This window comes from Melanerpes formicivorus, unplaced genomic scaffold, assembly GCF_026170545.1.
Source record: "Melanerpes formicivorus ecotype bairdi unplaced genomic scaffold, bMelFor1.0.p_v2 SCAF_14, whole genome shotgun sequence".
In the NCBI taxonomy this organism is placed as follows: domain Eukaryota; kingdom Metazoa; phylum Chordata; class Aves; order Piciformes; family Picidae; genus Melanerpes; species Melanerpes formicivorus.
The window spans coordinates 747543-767523 of NW_027142366.1; the positions used below are offsets into that span (position 1 = coordinate 747543).

Below are 19981 nucleotides of genomic sequence, written 5' to 3' on the forward strand. Positions count from 1 at the left end.
GGCTGCTGGCAGCAGTGAAGATCTGCAGCTTGGAGGGAGAGGCAGAGTGGAGGTGGAGCTGTGGAGGGGGAGATAAGCAGAGGATGCCAGCAGCTGTGGGGGCTGGAAGGGGCCCCTGGGGATCACCCACTCCAACCCCCAGCAGCTTGCCCAGGGGCACAGTGCCCAGGGGGGGTTGGAAGCTCTCCAGAGGAGACTCCACAGCCTCTGGCAGCCTGCTCCAGGCCTCCAGCAGCCTCACACCAAAGAAGTTTCTCCTGGGTGCCAGTCTGTGCCCCCTGCCCCTTGTGCTGTCCCTGGGCACCACTGAGCAGAGCCTGGCCCCAGCCTCTTGCCCCCCAGCCTTTAGCTCTTGCTGAGCATTGCTCAGCTGCCCTCTGGGGCTGCTCTGCTGCAGGCTCTCAGCCTCACAGGGATGCTCCAGGCCCTCAGCCTTCCTTCTGCCCTGCTCTTTGACTCTCTCCAGTAGTTCCCTGTCCTTGAGCTGGGGAGCCCAGAGCTGGAGCCAGTTCTGCAGCTGTGGCCTCAGCAGGGCAGGGCAGAGGGGGAGGACAAGGAAGGAAGAGCAAAAGACCTGGCACCTGCTTAGGTTTCACCTGGAGAAGCTACACCACAAAGCAGCAAACCCAGCAGGAGCTCAGTTGCTGTGGAAGGAAGAAGCTGATTGATGTTTATTCTGTCACCAAGGCAAACCCCCTGCACTCCACCACCCCTCACCAGGCTGCACTCTCTGATCCCAGGCTCATGAGACAGGCAGATGCAGTTCAGTGATCTCAGCTCTCAGGCTGCTTGGCTGGGTCACATCCTGCTTCTCTTGCAGTGGGCTGTGCCTTGAGTCCCTGAGTTGTCCTGCTGCTCCCCTAGATCCCAGTGGGGCCAGACAGGAGTTAAATGTCTCTTGGTGTGGGCAGAGCTCCCTCTGCTCTCAGCAGTCCTGCCCAGGGAGGTGTTGCTCCTTGTCTCTGGGGGAGTTCAAACCCCATGTGGCCCCTGGGGCATGGTGCAGGGGGCTGGGGGCTGGGGCAGGACCCGAGGGGCACTTCCCAGCCTTGGTGATCCCTGCACTGTCAGAGTGGTCCTTGCTGTGCTGCACTGCAGAGAGCTGCTGGCCAGGAAGTGGCTTCCTAGGGCTGGAGCAGCTCTGCTGCCCTTCCATGGCCAGCCTCGGGCACAGGCAGTGGACTCCATGCTGGGGACAGACAGACAGACAGACAGACAGAGTCTGCTGCCCTTCCGTGGCCAGCCTCGGGCACAGGCAGTGGACTCCATGCTGGGGACAGACAGACAGACAGACAGACAGAGTCTGCTGCCCTTCCGTGGCCAGCCTCGGGCACAGGCAGTGGACTCCATGCTGGGGACAGACAGACAGACAGACAGACAGAGTCTGCTGCCCTTCCATGGCCAGCCTCGGGCACAGGCAGTGGACTCCATGCTGGGGACAGACAGACAGACAGAGCCTGCTCCCCTCCCAGGTTTCTGCTTCCCCACAGGCAGGGTGCAGCAGCGTGGGGCTGTGGGGTGATGCCAATCCAAGGAGGGAGCTGGTGAGGGAGGGCTGCAGGTGGCACTGTCAGAGGAGCTGTGGCAGCAGGGAGCTGCCCAGGGCTGTGGTCAGCACGGCCAGCAGGCAGGAGGAGAGCATGGAGCCCGAGCCTGGCAGAGGAGAGAGAGTTGGATCAGCCTGGCAGAGAGCAGGTGGGAGCTGTTGGGGTCCAGGTACCACAGAGGGGCACAGTGCCAGGACAAAGCTCTTGTGGTGTGCCTCAGGCACTGCCCTGCACCAGGGGTGGCACCTGGCTGGGAAGAGTGGGCAGGACTGAGGCTGCCCCACTGCAACAGCAGGGAATGGCTTTGCTTGGGAGAGACCTTGGAGAGCATCAAGTGCAATCCTGCCAGGGCACTGCCAGGGCACTGCCAGGGCCCCACCAGCCCATGGCCCTCAGCACCACAGCTCCAGGGCTTTGGACCCCCTCCAGGGATGCACCCCTGCCCCGGGAGCCTGTCCCAGGGCTTGAGAACCCTTCTAGAGGAGAAATTATTCCTCGTGTCCACCCAAACCTCCTCTGAGGCAGCCTGAAGCTGTTTCCTCCTCTCCTGTCACTTGGTTTCTAGTGCCCCCAAACCCCCTGGCTGCAGGGGGGGCCCTCAGGAGCTGCAGAGAGCAGTGAGGTCTCCCCCAGCCTCCTCCAGGCTGCACACCCCCAGCCCCCTCAGCTGCTCCTCCCCAGCCCTGCTCCCCAGACCCTTCCCCAGCTCTGTTGCCCTTCCCTGGGCCCCCTCCAGCCCCCATCGTGGGCCCAGGACCCAAGGTGTGGCCTCCCCAGTGCCCAGCTGCTCTTTGGGGATGAGTTCTGCCCCAGCATCAGTCCCTGAGCTCCTCCCAGCTCTGCCCCTTGGCATCCTACCAGGCAGAGGTTTCAGGTTGATGTAGCCAGGGGGTGTTGGTCTGGGCGGCTCTGGCAGGCCCGGGGGGGGCTCTCTGGTGGTGGCAGAGGAGGGGCCCAGGGGCGTTGGAGGGGCAGCAGTCTGGCAATCCTCTGTTGTGGTCTCAGCCGTGGAGGAGGCAGAGCTGTTCTGGGGGGAGCTGGGGGCTGGGCTGGGCTTATGGGGGGTAGGGTTTGGCTCTGTGGCCGTGCTGGCAGCAGCTGCAGTGGTGGAGTTAGGGGCAAGGGTGCCAGGAACGCTGTGGGTGCTCGGGGGGGTGGTGTTCTGGGGGGCAGGAGCGGGGGGGGTGGTGCCCCCCGGTGCCAGGGGGCTCGTGGACACCGGTGGGGTGCTGGGGGGGTGGGTGGCAACGGCTGGGGCAGGAGGAGAGCTGCTGGAGGGCTCCTGTGTGAGAGCAGGGGGGGGCACAGCGCTGGGGGAGGTGTTTGGGTTGGCAGTGGTGTTGGGGAGGGGGCCAGGGGGAGAGGTGACCTCAGGTGAGGTGGTGGAGGGGTGAGGTGGGGAGCTGGAGCAGGGGGGGGTGGTGGAGATGGAGGTGGTGGATGGAGCAGGGGTGGAGGTTGGAGCAGGGGTGGAGGTGGAGGTTGGAGCAGGGGTGGAGATGTTGGCTGGAGCAGAGGTGGAGATGGAGGTGGTGGATGGAGCAGGGGTGGAGGTGGAGGTTGGAGCAGGGGTGGAGGTTGGGATTGGAGCAGGGGTGGAGGTTGGAGCAGGGGTGAAGGCTGGAGCAGGGGTGGAGGTTGGAGCAGGGGTGGAGGTGGAGGTTGGAGCAGGGGTGGAGATGTTGGCTGGAGCAGAGGTGGAGATGGAGGTGGTGGATGGAGCAGGGGTGGAGGTGGAGGTTGGAGCAGGGGTGGAGGTTGGGATTGGAGCAGGGGTGGAGGTTGGAGCAGGGGTGAAGGCTGGAGCAGGGGTGGAGGTTGGAGCAGGGGTGGAGGTGGAGGTTGGAGCAGGGGTGGAGATGTTGGCTGGAGCAGGGGTGGAGGTGGCAGTGGGACTCAGAGAAGCACTGGGAACAGCAGTGGAGGGGTGGGGGGCAGTGCTCTCAGGGGTTGTGGGGGCCTGGGTGGGGGCAGTGCTTGGCCCAGTTGGAGGCTGGCTGCTGGGGGCAGTGGGCTCGGGGGTGATACTGGCCGTGGGGTTGGGGTGGGGGGGTGGGGTGGTGCCCGTGGGGGTGGGCTGCAGGATCCCTCCCTGCAGGCCGATCCCCAGGATGTCATCCAGCTCCCTCTGGAGCTGCTCCTTCACCCAGGTCTTCACCAGGGTTTCGTTTTCAGCCTCCTTCAGGGCTGGGAGGTTGCTCCCAAGCAAATTCTTCACGTCCATGACGCTGAGTCTCTGCCAGAGCAGGGCAGGGAGGCCTCAGCTGAGCCTCCCAGGCGGCAGGGCAGTGCTGCTGCGGCTGCAGGAGCCACCGAGCCCAGGGGCAGCAGTGCCACAGTGCCCAGGGGCAGCAGCACCACAGCTCCCAGGGGCAGCAGTGCAGTGCTGCAGCTGCAGGAGCCACAGTGCCCAGGGGCAGCAGTGCCACAGTGCCCAGGGGCAGCAGTGCAGTGCTGCAGCTGCAGGAGCCACAGTGCCCAGGGGCAGCAGTGCCACAGCTCCCAGGGGCAGCAGTGCCACAGCACCCAGGGGCAGCAGTGCCACAGCACCCAGGGGCAGCAGTGCCACAGCTCCCAGGGGCAGCACCACCACAGCTCCCAGGGGCAGCAGTGCCACAGCTCCCAGGGGCAGCACCACCACAGCTCCCAGGGGCAGCAGTGCCACAGTGCCCAGGGGCAGCAGTGCCACAGTGCCCAGGGGCAGCAGTGCCACTGTGCCCAGGGGCAGCAGTGCAGTGCTGCAGCTGCAGGAGCCACAGCTCCCAGGGGCAGCAGCAAGGGCAGCAGCAAGGGCAGCACTGGGTGCTCTGGAGAGCCCCAGCCCTCCCTGCTCAGCTGCAGCAGGGTGCAGGGGAGGTACCTGCAGCTCAGCAGGGTTGAGGGCGAGGAAGGTGTCCATGTCCATGTCTATGGCAGTGCCAGCCTCAGCCAACGCTCTCAGATCCTCTGCTGGAGCTCCACCTTCGAGAAAGCACAGGGGGCACCTGGCACCTGGGCACCTGGCACCCAGGCAGCTGGGAACCCGGGCACCCGGGCAGCTGGGCACATGGGCACATGGGCAGCTGGGAACCCGGGCAGCTGGGCACCCAGGCACCTAGGCACCCAGGCACCCAGGCAGCTGGGCAGCTGGGCACCCAGGCACCTGGGCAGCTGGGCACCCAGGCAGCTGGGCACCCGGGCACCCAGGCAGCTGGGCAGCTGGGCACCCAGGCACCCGAGCAGCTGGGAACCCGGGCAGCTGGGCACCTGGGCAGCTGGGCACCTGGGCAGCTGGGCACCCAGGCACCTGGGCAGCTGGGCACATGGGCACCCAGGCAGCTGGGCACCTGGACAGCTGGGCACATGGGCAGCTGGGCACCTGGGCACCCAGGCACCTGGGCACCTGAGCACCCGGGCAGCTGGGCAGCTGGGCAGGGCATGGCTCTCAGCTGTGTCTCCAGTCTGGCCAACCCCCCTGGCACAGGGAGAGGTCTCCTACCGCCCTGTGCTGTCCAACGCCCTGCAAGGAGGCCGGAGGCTCAACACCCACCCAGGTAAGGCCGGATCAGGCAGTAGTAGGCTCTGGTGCTGTTGGCGTGGCCAGCAAAGGCCTCCTGAGCCTTGCTGTAGAGCTGCTCCTTCAGGGCTCGAGGGCAAGAGCTGATGTTCAGCTGTCCAGCAGTCCTGGGCAGGGAGAGGGTCGCAGCTCAGAGCCGTGGCCAGCACCCCAGCAGCTGCAGCCCTTCCCGTGGTGTGGTCTGCCCCTGCTCAGCGCTGGTGGCGCAGGCAGGAGCTGGGAGCAGGATGAGCTGGGAGCAGGATGAGCTGGGAGCAGGATGTGGCCATCCCCCCCCCGCTCCCTGCAAGTGAGCAGAGCCAAAGGGGGAGGGGGAGAGCTGCCATCCCCTCGGCTCCCTGCCCAGGGGCACCCCCGCGGGTGCCTCACCTGAGTGCTTCTGGAGGTATTGTCTGGAGCAGCTCCTCGGGCAGCTGGCACAGGCTCTCCCCACCCATGGCCCGGAGCAGGGCACCGCTCCAGCTGCCCCCCAGCGCCAGGTACCTGCTGAGCAGCTGCTGCAGCTGGGAGAAACAGGTCAGAGGGTTGCAGGCAGGCAGGGCAGGAAGGTGCTCCTGGTACAAGCCTGTGGGTACCATCCCACCCCTGTGCCCCGAGCTGGGCACCACTTGGGGCTCACCTGTGCCCCATGGGCTTACCTGGGGAGCTTTCCAAGGGCCATCTGAGGGGTTGAGCAGGGCCAGGAGAGTGCCACTGGATGCCAGCTGCCACTGGCTGATCTCCTCTGGGGAGTACAGGCGAGAGAGCTCCCCCATCACCCTCAGCTGCTCCTCCGGGATGCTCTCTGGGTACATCTGTAGGGCCAGGCCAGGGGGGCACAGAAGGGGCTCAGAGATGGGCACAGAGGCAGCGACTGGCACAAGGGCCCCACCTGGGCACCTTTGTGTCCATTCCCACAGTGGGTCTGGCCCAGCCCAGAGCTAAGGGGGGGCTGGAGGGGAGCTCCTGCCCTGTGCCACCCATCACCTGCTGCAGCCTTTTCTTCACAGCCAGGAGGAATTCGATGGGCAGAGGGTGCTGCAGCAGCTGTGCCAGGTCTGCTGCCAGCACCTGGTTGGTCAGGCAGAGCTCAAACTCCTCAGCGTCCTCGTAGTCAAAGAGAAAGTAAGGGTCGGAGAGAGCGTCGGACGTGACGGGCACTGATGGGCAGCCTGTGGGCAGGGAGGGCAAGGCAGCAGATCACAGACTGGAGAGGGGCTGGGAGGGACCCCTGGGCATCACCCAGCCCAAGCCCTGCTCCAGCAGGGCACCCCCAGCAGCTTGCCCAGGGGCACAGTGCCCAGGGGGGTTGGAAGCTCTCCACACTCCACAGCCTCTCTGGCAGCCTGCTCCAGGCTCCAGCAGCCTCACACCACAGAGATTTATTTGCATCTTTAAAAGGAACCTCCTGGGCTCCACTTTGTGCCCCTTGCCCCTTGTGCTGTCCCTGGGCACCACTGAGCAGAGCCTGGCCCCAGCCTCTTGCCCCCCAGCCTTTATCTCTTGCTGAGCATTGCTCAGCTGCCCTCTGGGGCTGCTCTTCCCCAGGCTCAGCCCCAGGGCTCTCACAGCCTTTCTGCCCAGCCCTGAGCCCTCCCTGGGGGCACCCAGATGCCATCCAAAGAGCCCAAGTGCATTCCCCCCCCCGCCCCCGGTCTGGAGGGGTCCGGAGCAGCCGTGCTGAGGGGGAGCTCTCACTGCCTGCGTTCCTCTTGCGCCTGGGTCGGGACGGAGCTGCTGCTGCCGCCAAGGCTCTGAGCAGCAGCAGGGAGCTCTGCCGCTGGGAACGTCCCTGGCTGCGGTACGTGGCCACGATGCTCCTGCCCAGAGCCTCCCGTGCCTCCTGCCAGGAAGGGAGGAGGGTGCTGGGTGAGCAGCCCCAGGGCTTGCCTGGCTGATGGACAACTCCCCCCGAGGAGCCCAGGGGAGGACTCACCTCGGCCACCAAGCTCAGCGTGCCCTGGTCCAAAGCCGGCAGGAGCGGCCCCAGGCGCTGCAGAGCCTGGAGGTCCCAGCTGGAGGGATCCCTGTGGCCAGGGGGAGAGTCACAGAGCAGGGGGGGTCAGAAGGCTGCTCTGGAGAGCATCCAGTGCAGTCCAGGCCCCCTGCTCTAGCAGGAATGCCCAGAGCAGGCTGCACAGGAACCTGCCCAGGAGGGATCTGGAAGTCTCCAGAGCAGGAGACTCCACAGCCTCTCTGGGCAGCCTGCTCCAGGCTCCAGCAGAGGTTTCTCCTTCTGTTCAGGTGAGTCCTGGGTCCTAGTATGGAGTCATTGCCCCTTGTCCTGTCCCTGGGCACCACTGAGCAGAGCCTGGCCCCAGCCTCTTGCCCCCCAGCCTTTAGCTCTGCTGAGCATTGCTCAGCTCCCCTCTGGGGCTGCTCTGCTGCAGGCTCTCAGCCCCAGGGCTCTCAGCTTTTGCTCCTCACAGAGCTGCTCCAGGCCCCTCAGCATCTTCCTAGCCTCTTCTGGGCTCTCTGCAGCACTTCCCTGACCCTCTGGAGCTGAGGAGCCCAAACTGAGCACAACGCTCCAGAAGGACCAGCAGAGTCCCCCCGGGGGTACAGCACCCCTCCTCCTGCAGGGCAGATGCAGGCTCCTCACCCATACTCTGTGTCCCCAGCAAGCAGCACAGCGTTGAGGGCAGCCCTCTGGGGCTCTGTCAGCGCTGAGCAGAGCTTCAGGTTCTCCAGGACGCTGGGATCCGAGGCTGCGATGGTCTCGGGCTCCATGTCACACACCAGCGCCCCGAGGCTGCTGAGCTGCTCGCCGTTCAGGCGCCTGCTCCTCACCCCCTGGCAGAGACAACGCTCCCCCTTGAGCATCACCCGGGAGGGGGGCGGGGTCCGCAGCCACCCCCAGCCCGGGCCCCGCTCACCAGGCAGGTCAGAGCCCTCCGCAGCAGCCCCGACCGCCGGGCCGAGCCCCGGGGCAGCAGGTCCAGGTGCCCGCGGGATGCCCTGCTGTAGAACTCCTTGCAGGTCTCACCACGGACCTCAGCTGAGCTGTGGGGAGAGAGCCAGCGTGGCAGGGAGGAGCAGGGGCCAGGCAGGAGCTCAAATGCTGCTTCGTGTGGGCAGTTTTGAACTGCTCCTGCTAGGTGAGGGAGCTGCTGAGGTGCACGGGGCTAGAGGCCTCCTCTTACCCTGGGCACAGGACTGGCACTGCCCAGCACCGTGCACACCATGCCATGGCCAGTGTGGAGCCAGGCTCAGGGAGGAGTGAGGTGAGCAGGGGACCAGGGAAATGCCCTGCCTGGGGCTGAAGGTGGCACGGAGGGAGGGGACTTGCACAGAGGCAGAGACTCCCAGGCTGGGAGGGGGGAAGGAAGCCTCCAAGCCCATCTATTCCACCCCCCTGCAGCCAGCAGGGACAGCCCCAACCAGAGCAGCTGCTCACAGCCCAGAGAGCCTGACCTGGGGTGGTGCCAGGGGGGGACATCTCCCACCTCTGGGCCAGGCTCTCACCACCCTCAGGGTCAAACCTTTCTCCCTTCTCTCCAGCCTGCATCTCCCTCTCTTAGTTCAAAGCCTGTCCCAGCAGGCCCCACATGCCCCAGGCTGGTGAGCCCTGGCTGGCACCACAGCCATGGCCTGCCCTGGGTACTCACTCAAAGAAGAGCAGCAGGTCGGGTGGCAACCCCTGGAACTCCTTCGTCAGGTTCCTGGCAGCGAGCAGCCTGGCCAGGCAGGACAGCTGGGCAGGGAGAAGCTTGTCTTGGCCATGCCAAGGTGGTGAGACCCCCTTCCCCCCGGCCCCCCCCCACCTCCCTGTGCCCTGTTGGGCTCCATGGGGTTTGCAGTCCCCCCCCGGCTGCCCCTGCCCACCTGGGCACTGCTCAGCTCCACTGAGTTGTTCTGCAGCCCCCGGGCAAAGGCCAGGATGTCAGCAGCGGGCAGGTCGCTGGCTGGGATGCATGGCACAGCTGGCAGCCTGCAGGTGGGAGGCACAGTTCCATTTCACCTCCCTCTTTAGCCCCCCATGGGTGATGAGCCCCCTCCTTCCCCCGGGAGATCTTCGCCCTGGGCACGGCTGTGTGGGGTAAGTGCCAGCAGTTTCTTGTCCCTCTTCAGCTGGGGAGCCCAGACCTGGACCCAGGACTGCAGCTGAGGCCTCTTTAGGGCAGGGGAGAGAGGGAGCAGAACCTCCCCGGACCTGCTGCCCACAGGCAATGTCTCAGCTACAGGGGCACACTGCTGCCACCCTGGCTGGGGTGGTGGTAGAGGTGCCCCGGGCTGTGGGTGAGGGAGACACCAGCGGAGCCTGGAGGTGAGCTCAGGGGAGGCTCCCCGTGTGTCAGCCCCGGCAAGAGGAGGAGGTCCCTGCGGTGTTTGTGCTGCAACCAAAGCCGAAGCCTCAGCCAGCCCCAGAACCGGCTGCACAAGGCTGCAAATCCTCTGCAGCCTAACCCCGCTGTCACAGCTGGGGCAGGGAGGGGAGAAACAGACCTGCTCCCACACCAGCACCACTGCCTGCCCCCACCCAGACCCCCCCGGCTCGGGATCCCAGCCCGGGCCGGTGCTTACCGGGCGCTTGGCTCCGCGGCGGGCGGAACAGCTCCGACCGTCAGGGCAGCCTGGGGAGGAGGAGGAGGAGGAGGAGGATGGGTGAGGGATGTTCAGCCCCACTGAGGATGATGGAAAAGGGCTTTCAAAGCAAGGATCAAGCAGGGCACGGGGGCTGACCTGGCCAGTGCCCCCAGCCCGCAGCCCACAAGCGCTGGGAACCGGAGCAGCCCTGGAGCTGTGCTGGGTTACAGGTGGGGACCAGAAGCCACCCGAGCGGAGACCCTCCGGCGGCAGCTCTGCCCCTGCTGCCCCGGGGCCGGGCAGCGCTGGGCGCCCATCAGCTCGGGGATCCAGACTTTGGTCTGGGAGCAGCGTGGGGAAGCTGCTGCGGGATGGAGGGGAGGGGACGGGACAGGGACAGGGCTGCACAAAGGGCCGGGGGGGAGGAAGAGGATTCGGTTGCCTGCAGACAAGGACTGGGGGGACCGTGGCAGCTCTGCTGCCCCTGGCACCAGCCGTGAGGTTTTGGCAGAGCCTGGAGAGATCCGCAGCTGGGGGACACTCACCACTGCTGCTTCCACCAGCCCCGGGGAGAGACCTGCAACAAAGTGAGTCATAAACCACCCGTGGCCGTGCTCGGGGGGGGCTCTGCAGCACCCCCGCGGCCGGGGCCTGCGAGGGCTTTTCACTGTCAGTTTGATGATGTTCAGTGGATGCTGGAGAGCACCGGGCAGGGAGCAGCCCACTCGACACCTGCAGCTTCCACCTGCAGGCCAGGGGCTGCCTCCGTGGGGGCTTGGGAGGTAGAATGGGAGGGGTCCACTCCTGCAATCTGTCCGTGCAGATCTCTCACTGGGAAACCCTCCCTCTGCCCGTGGGCAGTGATGGGAGCGAGAGGAAAGGCAGAGGGGATGCCAGAGCACAGGCTGGGGGTGGGGCCAGGGGTGGCAGGGGGTCCTGGGGCAGGGTCACCTTGAAGGGAACAAGAAGTCACTCACAGAGACAGAGAGTGATGGCTGCCGGCGCCAGGGCTGCCTGCACCATGCTGCTTGTGCCAGGGCTTCGTCCTTGGTGCAGGCTGGGCAGCCAGGAGCTGTGTCCCACGCTCTGGGATGGTGCTGGGTGCCTGCTGGGGGGCAAGGAGCAGCCAAGCCCCTCCTCTGACACTGGGGCTGGAGCTGTGGGGTGCAGCAGCTCAGTGTCCCCCACCTGTGCCCTGATCAAACCCCAGGCAGCTGAGGGAGAAACTTAAGTCCTGTGGAGCAGAGAATTGCATTCCCACCCATCCTGAAAGAGGCTCCATGAGAAGCTGTCCTCTGGGGCACCCAGCCTGAGCCCTGCAGGGAGAGGAGCTCCTCCAGCTCCACACAGGAGCCCTGCAGGGAGAGGAGCTCCTCCAGCTCCACACAGGAGCCCTGCAGGGAGAGGAGCTCCTCCAGCTCCACACAGGAGCACTGGGCTCACAAAGACCACTGGAGAGGCACCAGGTGTAGCTCTGCCCTTGTCCCCAGGGCCACATCCCTCAGAGGTCATAAATCTCTGCTCCAGAAACGTCCTCCAGGGGCTGCCCAGCGCTGCCCCCAGCAAGCAGCTCCTTGCCCTTCCACCTGGAGCCATTTCTCCACTGCCTCTCCGGAGCAGGTAGCTCAGGTAGCTCCTTGCCCTTCCAGCCAGAGCCATTTCTCCTCCCATTCTCAGGGCAGGTACCCAAGCAGCTAGAACTAGAGACCTTCACCCTCCAAGCCTCATCCCTCGCCCCAGACCCCCCTGGTGACCTCACCAAGCTGTGCTGCTCTCCGTCCAGGGGGCTGAGGGGCTGCAGGTTTGGTGCTGCTCTGCTGGGGCAGGTGCTGAGTGGTGGCTGGAGATGGGCTTGGGCTTGGCACTTATCTGCTGAGGGGTGGGGATGGTGCTCTGCAGAGGGGGTGTGACGTGGCAGTGTCTCAACAGGGCTGTGGCAAGCTGCTCTCCCCTGGCTTTGCCTTGCTGTGATTTGTGGGCTGAGGCTTTTTGGTGGTGGTGGGGTTGGGGTTGGGTTTTTTTTCCCCTTTGAAAGACTCACTTTGAACTTTGGGGTAAATAAGCTGAATTTCTGAGCTCCTGCTGCAGACAAAGGTCCTCCCACAGCGAGTGGGAAGCCTTCAGGCTGGCCAGGGGTGTACTTTAGAGGGCTCTTGGTGGTGGGCTCAGCACGCTGCTGGGGGCTGCTGCCCTTCTTCCTTTTGGCTTTGGCCATGCAGAGGCCAATTCCCTTCTGCCACCTCGGACCCTGCTCTGCAGCACCTTCCAGCCTGTGCCATGGAGGAGGAGGCCAAAGAGCAGGGACTCAAAACCTTCCTGAGGCTGTGATGCAAACCTGGAGGAACCTGAGTGTGGCAGCAAACCCTGGAGCCATGGAATGGTAGGGGCTGGATGGGACCCTTGGAGATCAGTGGCACCTGAGAGTCGATCCTGGGCAGAGGGGAGGGTGGCAGCTGGTTGCTTGGCTGCACCCCTTCCTCAGCTAGGCTTTGGGGGGCACCACCCTGTGCCAAGGGTCTCTGGACCTGCTGGTGCAGCGTTGATGGAGGTTGGGCATCCCTCAGTGCTCCCAACCTGTGTCCCCATCCTGCCCCCCCGGCCAGCAGCCAGTCCTGCAGCTCAGGGCTGGGCCAGCCCCGGGGGAGCTCCTCCTTGGGAAGGATTTGCTGCAGAAATTGCTCTGCTTGGAGCAGGGGAATTAGAGAAACTTGTTTGCTATGAGGTGCAGGTGGGACACAGCCCCTGCCCCAGGCCTGCTGGCCAGAGGTGGCTGGAGCAGGGCCCCTTTGCCCAGCCCCAGGTCCACCATGGGGCTTGAAACTGACCCTGAAACAACCTCAGGAGGAGCAGCCACAGGAGCAGCCACCCCAAACCCAAATGGCCTAAGCATTTGCTCAGGCCCCTTTCCCTGGGGGGCTGCTGCTGGGCTCCAACCACGTTCTCCCCATGCTGGGTGGGCTGGAAACCATCTCCCCTCCTAATCAGCTACTTCTCTGCCACTGCCAGCTTTGTAAAGACTGCAACTAACCTCCTTGGGTCTTCACTCACTGCTCCAGCTGCTCCAGCCCAAGGAATGCCATTCATGGGCAAGAGCCAGGCAGAAACTGGGCTGGAAAAGGCCTCTGAGGTCACCCAGTCCAACCTTCAACCCAGCCCCACCACGGCCACCAAACCATGTCCCAGAGTGCCGTGGCCACAGGGCTCTGGAACAGCTCCTGGCATGGGGACTCCACCACCCCCCTGGGCAGCCTCTGCCAGCCCCTGACCCCTCCTGCAGGGAGGAAATTGTTCCTCCCCTGGCACAACTTGAGGCCATTTCCCCTCCTCCTAGCACCTGATAGCAGGGGGCAGAGTGACCTTCCCGGGGCACCCCCTCGCCACCAGCGGCCCCAGGGCTGCTTCTCCACCTTGCAGTGTTTTGTAACCAGGAGCTTTGCTGCTGGTGTTGAGCAGGCTGGGCTGTGGGCAGGGCAGGCTGGAGGAGGGCCAGGGCACTGGCACCTGCCCCAGGCACTGGCACCTGCCCCAGGCACCTCGGGCATCCCTGGCCGCCTGCGTGGCAGCTGCTGAACCCGGGAGGCCAGGCAGGAAGCTAATCCTGGTGGCTTCAGCCAGGAGAAGAGGCAAGGATGAGCGTGGTGCTCACAGAACAGGTTGGCCAGGTCAGAGCCCTGGGGCTGGGCTGGGCTGGGCTCATTCCTGGACCCCCCCAGCACCAGAGTGGCCATGCTGCAGCTCCCCGACCCACGGCACCCACAGAGCAGAGGGGCAGCTGCAGGACACAGGCAATGCTTTACTAGGGCCTTGTGCAACGAGGAGGAAGGGTCAGCAGGAGACAGAACACCACCAGGGACACCCCCCCCATAACCCCCTGCCCAAAGCAGGCTGGGCTCACAGGGGAGGCAGAGAGGGGGGAGCAGGGCTGGCTGCAGCACGGGAGAGAAGCTGGGAGGGACAGCTGGGAAGCTCTCTGCAGGCTGAGGAAAGCATTGCCCCATCCCTGCTCCTGCACTGCTGGGCTCAGCTGCAGCACACCCAGGGTGAGGGCTGGGGGCTGCAGGGTGTGGTGAGCACTGGGTGCCAGCCCTGCCCACCACCCCTGGTCCATCAGCCTCCCTCTCCTCCTGCCTGGGCACTGCTGTGTCCCCACTGGCTTCTCCCACTGACCTCTGGCCCCGTGGCCAAGGGCAGCCTCGTCCCAGCCGTGGCCCCTCTCAGGGGCAGGGCAGGCTGCACCTCACCTCTGGTGCTGCAGCTGTCACCTGCCACAGGCCCTGCACGTCACCCACGTCCATCCTTTGGCAAACAGGTTTAGGGGCATGATTTACTGCTCCAGGACCCACCTCTGGCTGCCTCTCCCCTCCCCAGCCACTCCTGGCAGAAGGGATGGGCAGGGATGTGGCCTGGGAGGAAGGAGACAGGTCCCCTGCTCCCCCAAGCCCTGCTGAGCCTTCTGCCACCAGCTGCCGAGCCCTGGGTCCCCACTGGCTGTCCAGGAGCCGTGCACCACCTCCCTGCCCTCACCCTGCACAGGACAGCAGCACCTTGCACCCAGCCAGATAGCTGCAGAGGCAAGGTGAAGGTCACCTCCTCCCCAGCCGTGCAGGGTGAATGCACCAGCAGGAGACACAAGGGCCAGGTGATGCAACAGCCCTCAGGGCTCTGCTGACCTGCAGGCTGAGTTCACTCCCAGGGAGAGGGCTGAGCCACTTTAATCCCCCCCGGGGTGGAAATGTTAGCTGTGTGGAGTCTCTGGCAGCTGCACCTCAAGTGGGACAGGGCCTGTGGGCTGACAAGGGCTCTGGCCATGTGCTGGTGTGGTGGTTCAGTGCCACATGCCTCAGGGATGTGTGCTCTGCGTGCCACAAGCTCCAGCCAGCCCTGGCCCATGCCTCTGGCCTCTCCTCGGCTGCTAAACCACAGAATCATGGAACTGTTTTGGTTGGAAAGGGCCTCTGAGGTCATGGAGTCCAACCCTCACCCCAGCACCACCCTGGCCACCAAGCCATGGCCCCAAGTGCCATGGCCACAGGCTTCTGGAACCCCTCCAGGCATGGGGACTCCACCACCTCCCTGGGCAGCCTCTGCCAGCCCCTGACCTCTCCTGCAAGGAATAAATTGTTCCTCCAAACCTTCCCAGCTAGAACTTGTGGCCATTGCCTCTTGTCCTGTCCCTTGTTGTGGGCAGAAGAGAGCAACCTCCACCTGGCTCCAGCCTCCTCTCAGGGAGCTGCAGAGAGCAGTGAGGTCTCCCTCAGCCTCCTCTTCTCCAGGCTGAACACCCCCAGCTCCCTCAGCTGCTCCTCCCCAGCCCTGCTCTCCAGACCCTTCCCCAGCTCTGTTGCCCTTCTCTGGACCTGCTCCAGCTCCTCAAAGCCCTTCTTGCACTGAGGGCCCCAAACTGAACCCGGGATTCAAGGTGTGACCTCGGAAGACAAACAGGATGGGAAGGTGACAGTGAACTGGCACTACAAAGGATCTCTGCTTGGCATCTTGCAAAGCTTGGCACCAGCATGAGCCAAGGTCCCTCCTGCTCCCACATCAATCCTCAGCCTGACACTGGAAGGAACCCAGGTTCAACCACTTCCTCAGCTGCTCCTGTTGCTCCAGAGTCCTCCCCAACTGCCCACCCAAAGGACCCCTGGAGCCCTGCCATGGGACCAAAACCTGACACTTAAACCCCAGTGCTGGGGTAAAGCAGAGGGGGACCTCCGCCCCCAGGGCAGAAGAGGGTGCTAGGAAAAGGCAACATCTGGACAAGGAACAGCAACACCTGGTAGGAAAGCTTTGGGCTGCTGGCTGACCACAGCACTGCCCCCAGGAGCTCATCTCTGAGACCACCTGCACTCCAGAACCACCACAAGACCAAATTCTTCTGAGAGCAACTGGCAACAGAAAGGTTAAAATCCACTGGAATCAACTCCCCCAGCAGGTACCCAGCCAGGGGGCAGCGCCGGGCAGGGACCCCTCCTGTGCCCATCACACTGCCCAGCTCCACAGGCACACCACCTGGAGCCATCCCAGGACTAGGGGGCTGCTGGTGCCCCCAGGCTGCCCTTCAGCCTCCTGCTCTCCCACCTCCCACGCCAGGTGTGTGCTGCAGAGCACAGCCAGCTGGGGCCACGGGGAGTGGGGACCTGAGCACTGCAGCTGCACCTGGAACGTTCTCCCCTCCCATTCGAGCACCCCAGCACTGAGGGGGTGTGGGCATGCCCATGGTGCTCGTGGCAAAGGCAGTGCTGATGCTACCCTGGCTGTGCCCAAGCCCCAGGATGGGGATGTGAAGCTCTGGGGGCACTCTAAGCTGGGAGGTGACACACTGCTGCTAAGGCTTGGCAGGAGGGAAGGAGCATCCGGTGGCCGGAGGGATGATGAGCAGGGTACAAAACCAACCCAGCCTGATCCCAGCCCCAGAGGTGAGGGAAGCCATGGCACAGAGCAAGTGCAGGTGTGGAGTCAGGGCTCCACTGGGACAACAATGGAGCACTGGGCTGGGACTGCAGGGCTGTGGTTTGTGCTCACTCCAGAGCCCACTCTGCCAACCACTGCTCGCAGCACGCTCTCTGCTCCTCCGTCTCCGGGCTCCCGGCCGCCTCCTGCGCCTCCTCTTCCCCACCACCCAGCACAGCCTCCTGGCTCTGCTCCTCCTGCTTCTGCATCATCTTCTCCTTCAGCTCCTGGATGGTCTCATCCAGCTGGTGCAGGACCTGCTGGGGCACCCAGTTGCTGTCCATGGAGGTGAGGAAGGGGTCGGGGGCGCAGACCTCGATGAGCTCGGTGCTGGTGGGGATGCGCAGGTAGTAGGCGTGCAGCATCATCCTGTAGGGGCTGCTGTCCTGCCGGTGGCTGTAGGTGAAGTCCCCCACGATGGGGTGGCCGATGGCACTGCAGTGCACCCGCAGCTGATGAGTCCGACCTGCCAGCAGAGGAGGGGCAGAGTGTGGCCAGCAGGGCCGGGGAGCTTCTCCCACACCGCTCTGCCCTAGGGAGGCCTCAGCTGCAGCACCGGGGCCAGTGCTGGGCTCCCCAGCTCGAGAGGGACAGGGAGCTGCTGGAGAGATCCAAAGGTGCTGAGGGGCTCTGTGAGGAGCAAAGGCTGAGAGCCTGGAGAAGAGCAGCACTGGAGGGCAGCTGAGCAATGCTCAGCAAGACATAAAGGCCCTGTGGGGGGCAAGAGGCTGGGGGCAGACTCTGCTCACCGGTGCCCAGGGACAGGACAAGGGGCAGGGGCACAAACTGGAGCCCAGGTTTGGTGTGAAGGTGCTTGAGGCCTGGAGCAGGCACAGGATTGTGGAGTCTTCTCCAGAGAGATTCCAAACTCACCTGGCCATGGTGATCCTGGGCCACCTCCTCTGTGTGCCCCTGCTTCAGCAGGGGGAGTTGGACTGGATGACCTCCAGAGGTCCCTTCCAGTCCCACCAGGCTGGGATGGGGTGACCCAGGACACAGGCTCTCTCAGAATCCCTCCGTGAGGGCTCAGGGGAGCCAGGTGACAATGCACCAAGTGGCTTTTATCCCCTCAGGCTGAGACCCTGAGTCCTGCAGGAGCTCAGTGTGGTGCTCAGCTCTGCTCAGCTCTGCTCAGCTTCTGTCCTGTGCTACCCTGCTGCAGCCAAGGTGCAGGGTTACAAGCACAGGTCCCACTGCAGCACCTCTGCCTCCCTCAGCTGCCCAGCCCTCAGCATCTCACACTCCTGGGGACAGGCTCTGTGCTGTGCCCAGCCCCACGGCCGCCTCAAAGCTCCTGGGGCCGCAGCCCAGCCTGCTCCGGTGGCCCCCAGCCCCCACCTGTCAGCGGCTGCAGCAGCACTTTGGTCACAGGGTCTCCGCTGTAGGAGCCGCGCTCCAGCACGATCAGCTCCGACTGGCAAGGCTTGGGATTGTCACAGCCTGCAAGGAGACCCAGAGCGGGGTCAGCTCCCCCAGCAGGGCTGAGGGGCGCTGGGCAGGGCAGGGCAGGCGCTCACCCTCAGTCCCATCGATGCACATCATGTGGGTCATGCCCTCCGTGGTGTTCTTCCCGATGGCATAGCTGATGGTCATCCGCCGCTGGCTGACGTGGCCTCTGACCTGGGGAGAGGGCAGCGTGGAGACCCTGCCAGGGCCAGCCCCAGGGCCAGTGCCAGGACCAGTGCCAGGGCTGCTCCTCGCCAGGGCCAGTGCCAGGGCCAGGGCTGCTCCTCGCCGGCACCAGGAGCAGCAGGAGCAGAGGACGAGCTGGGATTCAGCAAGCCCAGAGGGTGAGTCAGAGAATCAGACTCCCAGACTGGTTTGGGTGGGAAGAGTCCCTGAAAGCTCCTCCAGTCCAAGCCCCTGCAGCCAGCAGGGACAGCCCCAGCCTGGCCTGGGAGGGTGCCAGGGATGAACAACCTCAGCTCTCAGCTTCCAGCCTCCCAGCACTGCTGTGGCCTCCTCTGGCCCTGCTCCCCCAGCTCCCTGTCTGTGCTGTGCTGAGGACCCCAGAGCTGCCCCAGCACCGCAGGGCATCCCCTCCCTGCCCCTCCCTGCCCCTGCTGCTGGGGACAGCCCAGGGCAGGGCTGGCTCTGGGCTGGCAGCACAAGGTGCCAGCTCCTGTCCAGCTTCTCACCCACCAGCACCCCCAGGTCCTTCTCCACAGGGCTGCTCCCCAGCCTGGACTGATGCCAGGGGCTGCCCCAGCTCCTGTGCAGGACCTGGCACGTGGCCTTTGTGCCCTCCTGAGGCTCACCCAGTGCAGAGGCAGGCCCTGGCAGGGAGGACTCACCAGGGCAAGGTAGGCTTTGGTCACCAGCCTGTCCCTGAAGCACCTGTAGGCACTTCCTGCTGCTGCCTTGTTGAGTGCCACGCACAGGGCCCCACTGGTGGAGAAGTCAAGCTGGTGGCAGAACCTGCAGAGGAGATGGGAGGCAGAGGGCATCGCTGGGCACTCTGGCAGCATCCCCATGCCAGGCTGGCTCAGGGGCATCGCTGGGCAGTGTCCCCAGGACAGGCTCAGGGGCATCGCTGGGCACTCGGGCAGTGTCCCCATGCCAGGCTGGCTCAGGGGCATCGCTGGGCAGTGTCCCCATGCCAGGCTGGCTCAGGGGCATTGCTGGGCACTCTGGCAGCATCCCCATACCAGGCTGGCTCAGGGGCATCGCTGGGCAGTGTCCCCAGGCCAGGCTGGCTCAGGGGCATCACTGGGCACTCGGGCAGTGTCCCCATGCCAGGCTGGCTCAGGGGCATCGCTGGGCAGTGTCCCCATGCCAGGCTGGCTCAGGGGCATCGCTGGGCAGTGTCCCCATGCCAGGCTGGCTCAGGGGCAGGGCGGAGCCCGCGCTGGGTGCCAGCTGCTCACCTGAAGCCATAGTAGGTGTGGGGGTCGGCCAGCTCGGGGAAGCGGCGCTTGAGCTGGCTCTGCAGGGTCAGGGTCTCGTACCACAGCTTGCTGTCGATGCGCAGGTCCCAGTGCTTGTTGACCACGATGAAGTCTGAGCTCTGGTACAGGATGCAGAGGTTGTCGATGGTGCCTGGCTCCATGGCCAGCGCCCTGTGGGGAGTGTGAGGGGCACCGGGGTGAGGCAGGGGGGCCTCCAGCCACATCCTGGGCACCCTGGGGAACGGGGACAGCACCCTAGGAGAGCAAAGGGCCCCAGGCAGCATGGGAGGCAGCAGAAGCCAGAGGGGGGTACCCTCATAAGCGGTGTGCTGGTGCTACAGTGACACTGACGTCACACCCAGAGTGACACCAGTGTGACATCACGTGTACCCCAGACTGACACCGATGTCACACCACATGTGCCCAAGAGTGACACCTAAGGGGCCCCCCAGCCCTACCAGTGTCACCCCCTGCAGGTCCCACCCCGTACCGGTCCCGCAGCCACTCTCCCGCTGTAACCCCGCACAGCTCTGCCACTGTCCCACTGTCGCGCGTGGAGGCCCCACAGCCGCTCGGTGCTCGTCCCATCACACTGCCCGACGGTGGGGCTCAGCTCGCCCCAGGCTCCTGCCGCCCCCGACGCCACCATCTCGGTGACGTCCCGGTGGGGACACGCAGGACAGAGGGGGCGCAGGTCGCGGCGGGGAGGGGGCATGCATGGCCGAGGGGACAGGCAGGCAGAGAGAACACGGGGCACGGCGTGGGGGACACGGGGTACGGCGGAGGGGACACGGGGCACGGCGCGGGGGACACGGGGCACGGCGGAGGGGACACGGGGCACGGCGTGGGGGACATGGGGCACGGCGGCCACCCCTCCCACGACCCGCGGCGCCCACCCCGGGACCGACCTGGAGCGCCGCGGCCGGGCCGGGGGGCCGCGAGCGCCTACATTGTATCCAGCGGCGGCGCCTGGCCGCGCGTCGCGTCCAATCAACGCCAGCAGCGCCGCGCGTCACGTCCAATCAGCTCCGCCG

At 65.2% G+C, this 19981-nt stretch overlaps 2 protein-coding genes across 5 annotated transcripts; both read right to left on the minus strand.

Moving 5' to 3' along the window:
• Nucleotides 1–641: 641 nt before the first annotated feature.
• Nucleotides 642–11459, minus strand: LOC137445070 (mesothelin-like protein). Of its 2 annotated transcripts, none has more exons than XM_068146487.1 (17): nucleotides 11369–11459; nucleotides 10587–10714; nucleotides 10155–10186; nucleotides 9607–9656; nucleotides 8908–9013; nucleotides 8691–8776; nucleotides 7959–8085; nucleotides 7685–7875; nucleotides 7019–7109; nucleotides 6781–6925; nucleotides 6070–6254; nucleotides 5742–5897; nucleotides 5473–5606; nucleotides 5077–5210; nucleotides 4408–4508; nucleotides 2406–3783; nucleotides 642–1653 (listed from the first exon to the last, which is right to left on the minus strand). In XM_068146487.1, exons 2-17 carry the CDS (start codon nucleotides 10630–10632, stop codon nucleotides 1571–1573), a joined length of 3045 nt encoding a protein of 1014 aa, XP_068002588.1. In that variant the 5' UTR covers nucleotides 10633–10714; nucleotides 11369–11459; the 3' UTR covers nucleotides 642–1570. The 2 variants fall into 2 exon arrangements, with proteins under 2 accessions (XP_068002588.1, XP_068002587.1); XM_068146486.1 differs by having other exon boundaries at nucleotides 10587–10766.
• A 1923-nt stretch (nucleotides 11460–13382) lies between these two features.
• On the minus strand, nucleotides 13383–19914 carry RPUSD1 (RNA pseudouridine synthase domain containing 1). 3 transcript variants are annotated; one of them, XM_068146507.1, is made up of 6 exons: nucleotides 19856–19914; nucleotides 19008–19118; nucleotides 18354–18477; nucleotides 17577–17679; nucleotides 17398–17499; nucleotides 13383–16525 (listed from the first exon to the last, which is right to left on the minus strand). In XM_068146507.1, the coding sequence occupies exons 2-6, from the start codon at nucleotides 19106–19108 to the stop codon at nucleotides 16128–16130; spliced, it is 828 nt and encodes a 275-aa protein (XP_068002608.1). In that variant the 5' UTR covers nucleotides 19109–19118; nucleotides 19856–19914; the 3' UTR covers nucleotides 13383–16127. The 3 variants fall into 3 exon arrangements, with proteins under 3 accessions (XP_068002608.1, XP_068002607.1, XP_068002609.1); XM_068146506.1 differs by having other exon boundaries at nucleotides 18927–19118; XM_068146508.1 differs by having other exon boundaries at nucleotides 18927–19066; nucleotides 19856–19911.
• Between the last annotated feature and the right edge of the window lie 67 nt (nucleotides 19915–19981).